The following is a 9,361-nucleotide window of genomic DNA, read 5'->3' on the forward strand; positions in this document are numbered from 1 at the left end:
ATTGATCTTGATTTGCGCTTTGATTGGTTGGCTAAAAAGACAATGATGTATACGTAATGTTCTCCTCAACCAATCAAATTGCAGTTGCACCCGAAAAGTGAAATATCGGGTCTGTTTCTAAAATGATGTTTGCTTGTCTGTTAAGCGGGACGGCTATCGCCATAATTGCGACACTTCGTTGTTATGCAAGATGCACACCAAAATGAGTTTGATCTGTATTTGCTGTCCAAAGTGTCTGTATAGAAAATGTTTAACTTTCAAGTCGATTGTTTTACATTAACCAAGATCCAAAGATACCAATATTGGGGCCCCGTCACCCTAACGTGAGGTCGTATATAAAGCTACACAGAATGTTCAATTATCTTAACATGTGGTTTGAAATGCAAGGTCACCCTAAAACCATGTAGGTTGAGCAAATGCAAGCAACACTCTTTCAATTACATGTAGCTTGTCTTCAGATATTGAGCAATCTTGATAAAAGAATGAACACTATTTTGATTTAATGGATTAGCCCCATCTCAACAGGTTAACATAAGGTCATACTGGTTAAACAGGGTTTAAATCGTTAAATGAACTTTTTGCAAAAACCTTTTAAACTACATTCGACTGCAGAATCTTATTTCGTTACGGGATCACAAGTATATGGTGAAATATTATTGAAACTTTCAGCGAATACGTGGTGCATTGAATTTTGATATCGAAACACTTGCTTACTACAGGGCGGAGTACTTCTAGGTTTGTTCAATATGATGAACATAAAATAATTCAAATACACAGTCACTTATTCTGAAGTTTTCAAACAGCAAAAAGAAGGTTTCAAGTGCATTACTGATATGTCCTAATTATTTGTATCGATTATTTTATTTAAGGTATTGGACTAGGCCCACTTATATATATATTGACCTGCCCAAATGAGTGAGCGTTTTTAAAACTTACTGAAAAGGTTAGAGACGTGTTTATCTATTTGGTTGAATAAAAACAATTATTTCACTTGTATTTGAAGCGGGTGTATATTTTTATTAAAACAATTATATATAACAAATAAACAACTCATAAATAGGAATAAAATAACAATCAGTGAATGAGACTTGAAGTTATTTTCATAGTCGCAAACATTTCAGATACAGCCTCCTCTTTTCCCCTGCTGTCCAAGACTTAGACTTTGCCCGGAAGTGACGTAGTTCCTCCAAGTGAGACTGTGAACGCATTGGTACATAGGCCGATGGCGTGCATAAGTCCTACAAAAACATGTCAATAAAATAATGCTTTCGATAATGTCAGTCAATATAAACGAATAAATATAAGAATTGATCAGACCATAACGCAAATTGACGGATGCCATCTGCCAATCAAACCACCAGAGTACCGCGCGTTACTTTGCATTTTGTACAATGTATGCAACTTCATGGCTTAGGTACATCCACACGTGCGTTTGCGAGCATGAGACGTGGCTACATAATACCTTGCGATCGGTCAACTTGCATTTAATATGACAAATATTGACATGGAATTCAATTGTACCTTGAATGACTGGAAGAATGCTTGGTAGCCCCCGTCCAGGAGGTAGATTTCAGGATAGATCAGGGCCGGGTACTTGTCTCTGTTGTGGGCGCGGTCCTTCTCTCTCATAAACCGGTACCTATGGCAACGCAAAGAATGAAATAACTAGCGAAATCAATACATTTACCTAATTTACGTACATGGGACGAATTAACTCTAACTATTCAATGATTACAATGAAACTTTATTGGAAATATTTATCTTCCGTATACTTACATAGATGGCGCTCGAATCGATGAAAATTCACAGTAAAAGACGAGTTTAGGGGGTTTGTTTCCGGTTACTTCTGACCTTGACCCTTCCTCAAGAAGGCTGAGGATTTGGTCCTGGTTATAACGACATTCAGCACCCTGATCAAACATGTGTAAAACCAACGTTATATTCTCTGCATACATTTAGCTTTCTTTGTTATCAACAGATCAAGCACTTTCGAGTGAAATGGAAAGGTTTTGTAAATAAGGAGTAATATGCAATTTAACAAAAATCATTAGCTCAATGAACTCAATAAAGTATTAGTAATGACCTTGACTTTTTTTTTAGGTTTCTACTTGAAGGAGGCCATGACATCAAGTTCCGGTTTCTTACCTGAATGTGTCCGCCATCATACTCGTACGGGTAGCGACAGTCGATGAGCCGTATCTGCACTTTGTTGTTGCGTATGGCCTCCGAAAGCTGTTCGTCATAAAAGTATATATATGTGTTATTATATGAATTGGTCGATTCATTGAGATGCTCTAATTTAACGTAACCGTTTTTTTACCAGGGGAATCCATGTTCATATCCCAAATGTGGGCCAAAAATATTGACGCCCAATCCGCCTTTTATTAAGACACGCATGTACAAATGTATACAGTAAATAGGGTCACATATTATAAAACCAACAATAGAAAATACAGAAAGGAAACGGAAACGAATATTAAAATAATGTAGAATGAAATCAAATATAGCAAAATTTATACTTTATGGTGTAATTCTATTTTTAGTTTTAACTCAGCCAATCACGGACAACTTTCTAAAAAAATGACGAAGATTTTGATTGGTTAATATGTTTTATAATCCCAAGGCCTGACACATGATAACTTCAAACAAAACAAAAATGTTACGTACTGTATGAGAACTGATGCATTTCATGCCAATATGTTTTCCAGCCACTGTTGGTAGATGGTGTGACTCACTTCCGTCTCCAATCAGACTATCATTATTGGACATATGTTCTACCATATTCCGGATGTCGTCACTTCTTGTCGCATTTGGAGTAATCCGTGCTTCTGATTGGCCCTTCAATATAAGTAAAGATACTTTTCTAATGAAAGCTACACGGAGGCTTTGGCAAAATGGGATCTGACATAACAAAGAAATAAGATGCAGTTAAGTAAAAGAAAAAATAACTTGCCATAACAATACATAAACAAGTATGTTGTAATAATATAAATTGCAATATAAAACAATTAAACATAAAAAATTTCTTCTTGATGTACATGGTTACCAACTGTTAGATAATTATGATAATATCATAGTTTCTCCTTATTACATTTCATTTGCGCTTTCGTATTATAACTTTAAGTTGATCCATTAGTTGGTAAATATTTAGTAACAGGACGCCTCACCCCAAATGACAGACTCCGTCTCACTCTGGGTAACGTCTGTCCAGGACCTGTTAGGGCTGAGACCCTTTCTTCTGTGTCTTCTCGTTTTATAGGAGCAAGTAATTCCAGACAACTTCCATCAAAAGCACCCAGAGTGTCCGACATTGACGTTGTTTCCGACGACTTCGGCTGAAATAATGGCCATGATAATGAGTGTTACATTTCTGTTGTCAATACTATCATTATTTGAATTGTAAAGAATATTAGCAATGACCTTCAAACCATGACATAGAAAAAGGGAATGACAGTAGGAAAGCATTTACTTACTGTATAATCCAATCCTTTCAAAATCGGGTGACTTATTTCAAACGATCCAAATTCATCCGTAACCATATTAACCTGCAGTTCATCTCCATCTACCTGCAATTAAGACAAGTTTTACAATTTTACAAAGAGGTATCTAACAAATTATCACAATACAAAATAATGATGATAAAACTACTGTTTCTGATACCTTTAGTTCTTTCCGAGGCTTGGAATCAAACCAAACATCTGCTCATCTATCGGAGAACTAAGATAGACTCTTACTGAAAAAGTTCCTTTTTTTCATACTAAAATTTCAGAACAATAATTCTGTTAGCAGTTTAGCGTAATGAACAACACAATACACAAAATCCAACATATTTCAAGATTATGTAGAAGTTAGTCTAATATGAAAGGAACAAATATATACTATGTAACATCCGCGCTAAACAACGTGCATCAATTTATGATAACAGTACCTGTTCCTGAACGTCACATTCCATGAAGTCTTGGAGAAGAGATTTCCGGACGGTTGGGGTCATCACATGTTCTATGTGACCACCGAGACGTGTCCGACTCCTGTTTGGTCTCATTGTGCTTTTAAAGAGAAAAGAGAAATAGACACGTTTAATATAGATATTGTTATCTTATACGAGAACATTTTATAATTGTACAATACAGGTACATACTTAGATTGGCTGCTTTGATCTCATACACTGGTAAAGAGAACCCCAGAGATCTATATCTTATAGTAGCTAGGTGATAATGTACTAGTATACGAAATGACATTTTTGTTTAAAGGGTAGGCTCTATAAATGTGAACGTGTTTTGGGAAACCATGCACGCTCTCATCCGAATTAGTGAACTTTAAATTCACATAGATTTGAAATTATCAGTGAAAAATAAAATACATGAACCATCTTCTGAGAAAGTACATTTTTGTTATATAGATATGTTGGTATAAATCAATAACAAACATAGGTACGTACCTTACTCGTGTCTCTGTGAAATACTACTATTACCTGTACGACAGACCGTCCATAAGTGTTTATATATAATAACATCATTGCTTAATTACAGGTAACGTGTTCTGTCCTGTCGCTCGCGCTCCAGGTAAGGACTTGCCATAACCCTCCAACCTTCCAATAAAGGTAATTATTGATCATTGTACACGAAGTACAGGTAATACGGTTAAAAGTCATGTCTATCGGTCACTGACACACGTTCGTAAATACTATTAATTAGGTCTTAATTTAGTGATGTCACTATCCTAATGTAAAATCTAAATGCCTAATTATGCCGTAATATTAATTGATCAGGTCGAATTCAAAGGGTTATTGATAATATGCTAAAACCTATATGTTTATACGCCTTTTCCCCCTATTTAATGTAATTTATTGCAGATAAACACATCATAAACGCGAAAATATTTGTTCACGGAAAATATAACGCAGTTGAGCTTGTAGCCCCACGAGTATTTTTATACACACGCTTATATATATATATATATATATATATTTGATATTTACTAACATTTTACACAATAATTAGATGGTTACAAATCAATTGTACATTGTTTCGTCAAAAAATGGTTGCCACGGAATTATTTTGAAAGTTAGCATACAATTGCAAGTTTATGGGATCACAAGCAGTTATAACATTGATAGTAACACTAAAACTATTCAGTCACACATATACTATATACGAACAGGAACAAGTATACGACATCAGACTGCGGCCATGTAATGCTTTCAATTGAATATACATTTATGTACTTGTGTTTTATACCAATAAATGGGTCGATCATAATTTTCTTCATCTTCAATGCTGTGTCACTGCCAATACTACGGCTATCCCCTCAGTGCAATACAGAAGTTCCACAAATAGAAGGAATGCTTCAGGTAAATCACAAATATTTTGGTTAAAGATTTTTTGAAGGATGTTTTCAAATATGTTTTTATGCGTTAAGTAACCGTGGATTAATGTATATATACATTCTCAAGCAAATGCTTCATATACATATATAGCTAGCAGGTCAACTTAACAGTGTTTCATTTCAAAATATTTTTATTAAATCATTTGATTTAATAGGGATTGGGCAGCAGGCTATGCCTAATAAGCCCTCTCCCTTAACAGTGTGTCCCCTTTATAAGACTTTTTATAATAAAGAGTAAAACACAAACATACACACCGTCGTGTATGATCAATAGTCAATAAACAACCATCTTCTAATTCAATCTTCTGTAAGTCTTTTGACAGTGCTAGTATTACTCTAGTCTAACAGTTAAGCTTGCCATGACGGACACTGTTCCGTATTTAAGAGCTGCATTACACTGTTTTGATTTTCTTGGGCACCTGAATTTTTTTCCAGCCAAAATATCATGTACTTTATCACAGCGTCAATGTCTGGCGTTAATCAGGGGGCTGTTATGACATCGTTTCTTGTCATGTTTCAACTGTGATGTTATCTCCCCTTGCTCTCAAAAGTGTAATCACGCCGCGGGATGGCGCTGATAGTTATCATTCCTGATATAGGTATATCAGCGACCTATCTCCGCCGTAACATCAGAGTGATACCAATACACACTTGAGAATGTGAAATGTAGGTGTATCTTCTTGTCTTAACTTTTGTACTAAACAGAAGTCGGCTTTTCTAGATCCACAGATTCCTCAAAACAGCATTGGCATTTTGAAATGATAGGGATAGCACTTAGTATCCCACAATTTTTTTTCCAAGTGATATTGAATTTGTGTAAAAAAAAATGAATAGAAATTATTTCAATGCAGAAGTACAGAAAAAATAACCCATTGATTGTGGGATATACTGTCCAGTACGGGCAACAATTAAGCCAAAATGCAAGGTTCATCTGCGCATGCATAAAATACAATACAACACAATAAATTTTATTTAAAGTCGCATATTTCTCACAAATAACATTAGCTCTTGTGAGCTATTATCGCGACAAACAAAAGTATATATGCATTGTTAACAACACAAAGAAAATATTAGAATATGGAAAATTACAAGAATAGGTTTGTATATATATATCACAGAAATTAAAGTGTAAAAACAAAGACGTTAGTTAAACATGAACACTCGAATTTGTACAAACATTGTGTTACTAAAGGTAGGGATTAAAACACTATAAGATAAGTGTAATGTACATATATGCTAACATAGCAAAAAGTGAAAATTGACAGATTATACACTAATATAGTGGGAGTTAAAAGGAAGCATTTTAATTTGAGATCGTAAAAAGCAAAATTAAGACCATATTATATAAAGACAAAGTGTCATAAACATAGACTAGTGATAACTAAACGAAAAACATGACAAAGCTTTAGCAGATACATATAGTGTATACACAAGCTGCATAATACAGAATATTACAGTACACAGGATAAAAATAAATATGTAACTATACACAGGTGAATTACAAGACAGCAAAGCATGACACGAGCGGTTATTCTGCAAAAGACAGACAAATGGCACACTGACAAATCTGGCCGTCCTAGGTGTGGATCAGTCTTTTAAACTCCGAAAAGTTTTCAACTCTTCGGAATTCATTTGGAAGACTGTTCCACACCCGAGCGGCTTTAAAAGAAAATGATTTATGACCATACTAAACCGTGTTAGTTCTTTTGATGTCTGCTTTTCTGTCTTGTCTGAAATAATAAAAAGATGATTGTTTGATTGTTATCAAGTCCTGGACATATTCAGGAGAGATCTTGTTAACTATCTTAAAAACCTCGCAGGCCTTATCTCGAAGTCTTTTAACATGTAAAAAAATCATTTCCAGATATTTCTAAAATATGTTTAAACGTTGAGGTGTAGTCCTGGTATATAAATCTCAAGGCACGTTCCTGAATCTTTTCCATTTTCCTTATACTTTTCATGGTGCTGAAGTGCCATACAAGAGGACAGTAATTACAATTTAAGATAATAAAAGAATGGTAAATAACACTTCTTCCTTTCATAGTCAGATAAGAGCCAATACGTTTTAGTACAGAAAGTTGTTGTGATGCCTTTCTACAAATTTCAGAAATACGAGTGTCAGAGTTTAGCATAGAATCAAAACTCCCAAAAGTTTAACAACATTATCAGGTTTTACACAGGCATCACTTGTATATCAAAAGAATAAATGTTTTCAATAGATTTTTACCAATGCAGACTAATTGAAAAAAATTCAGGATTGGCTTTCATTTGATTATGTTTAACCATTGAATCAAAGCTATACAGTCACTTTCCAAGGTAGTTTTTAGTACATTAAATTCTCTATTTGAGCCACTTATAATATTGTCATCAGCATAGTTGTAAACCTTTGATGACTTAATATATAAAAAAATGTCATTTACAAATATATCAAACAGGAGTGGTTCCAAAATAGAGCCTTGTGGTACCCCTTTGAGCACTTCCCACCAGTCACCGCATTTGGACCCAAGTCGGACCTGCTGGCTCCTGCTGGTCAGGTAGCTGGACAGCAGCTTCAGAGCACCATCACCCAGTCTATAGGCTTCCAGCTTCCTGATCAGCAGGACATGAGGAAGACAATCGAATGCCTTGGACAAGTCCATAAGAATGGCGGCGACATACTCATGGTTGTCCAAGGCCTTACGCCAGTCCTCAACAAGTCTCAGCAAAGTCGACCGGTGTAACGTTGAAAATGGACCTCCGTTGAAAATTGACCTCGGGTCAGTTTTCAACGTTGAAAACGGACCCCGAATGCCGTTGAAAATTGAACATGCCGTTGAAAATTGACGGTGTCTAGGGTCAATTCTCAACGGCAGGTCTGTTGAAAAATGACCGTTGAAAAATGACCTTGGCAAACTATCAACGGATGGTCTGTTGAAATATAATCCTAGTACATTCACATATATAACTGTTGCACAAACTCTGTTATCGCCATTCCTAAATTAAGCGACCCTTCTATGCTGGTATTTAAATTACGTAATCACCTCGATTTGAATTGAAATTTGATATTGTTATCATCGTAACAAATACCTCATTTAAACATTTTAGGTGCTTGTATGTTTATTATGGAGAATACGTCACTACAAAACTTTCATTTTTTCTATAGTCATTTTGTTCGTCCGTGTAGATAATAATTGTTCTCAGACTGAGGAATTGCTAAATAACACTGAGGTAACGTAGTAAATAAAAAGGAATAGTTGCTATCAACTGCATGCAAAGTTTGTACTATGTGGTGTTCACTTCCGAGTACCAGTGGATAGTGTTACAAAACTATAATTATGGGATATTATTAATTTGTTTCTTAATGATTTTTTATGATTATATTTTCGACGATTTAACGTTTGTCAGATATTCAGTAATTGTTAATATATATTTATTCCCTGCAATACAAGAATGCATGTATTATATATCTGCGTATGGATCAGTTATGTTGTGTTCTGCGTATGGTTGTGTTGTGTTGTTGTATTGTTTTGTGGTTGTGTGTTTTTGTGTTGTGTGGTGTTGTTGTTCCGTGTTTGTGTAGTGTTGTTACGTGATGTTTTTGTGATGCGTTGTTGCGCTATGTTGTGTATTGTTGTGTTGCTAGGTGGTGTGTTGTATTGTTGTTGTGTTATGTGTTGTGTTGTGGTTGTGTGTTGTTGTGTTGTGTGATGTGTTGTTGTGGGATGTTTTGTTGTGTGATTTTGTGTTGTGTTATGTTGTATGATGTTGTGTTGTGTGATGTGTGTGTGTTGTGTTGTTGTGTGTTTGTGTGTTGTTTTGTGTGGTGTTGTATTGTTGTTGCGTGGTTGTGTGTTATGTGTTGTGTTGTGTGTTTTGTTGTGTTGTTGTGTGATGTTGTGTTGTTGTGTGTTGTGTTGTGTGTTTGTTGTGTTGTTAGGTGTGTGTTGTATTGTGTTGTGTTGTTGTTGTGGTGTGTTGTGTTGTGTGTGTGTGTTGT

General features: G+C 35.2%; 1 protein-coding gene across 1 annotated transcript; it reads right to left on the reverse strand.

Moving 5' to 3' along the window:
* Positions 1-868: 868 nt before the first annotated feature.
* LOC138334725 (M-phase inducer phosphatase-like) lies at positions 869-4,506 on the reverse strand. Its single transcript, XM_069283414.1, has 9 exons — positions 4,439-4,506; positions 3,929-4,046; positions 3,474-3,566; positions 3,168-3,335; positions 2,668-2,838; positions 2,146-2,232; positions 1,777-1,910; positions 1,522-1,639; positions 869-1,238 (listed from the first exon to the last, which is right to left on the reverse strand). Exons 2-9 carry the CDS (start codon positions 4,040-4,042, stop codon positions 1,101-1,103), a joined length of 1,023 nt encoding a protein of 340 aa, XP_069139515.1. The 5' UTR covers positions 4,043-4,046; positions 4,439-4,506; the 3' UTR covers positions 869-1,100.
* Between the last annotated feature and the right edge of the window lie 4,855 nt (positions 4,507-9,361).

The sequence above is a fragment of the Argopecten irradians genome, chromosome 11 (assembly GCF_041381155.1).
Source record: "Argopecten irradians isolate NY chromosome 11, Ai_NY, whole genome shotgun sequence".
Lineage (NCBI taxonomy): Eukaryota > Metazoa > Mollusca > Bivalvia > Pectinida > Pectinidae > Argopecten > Argopecten irradians.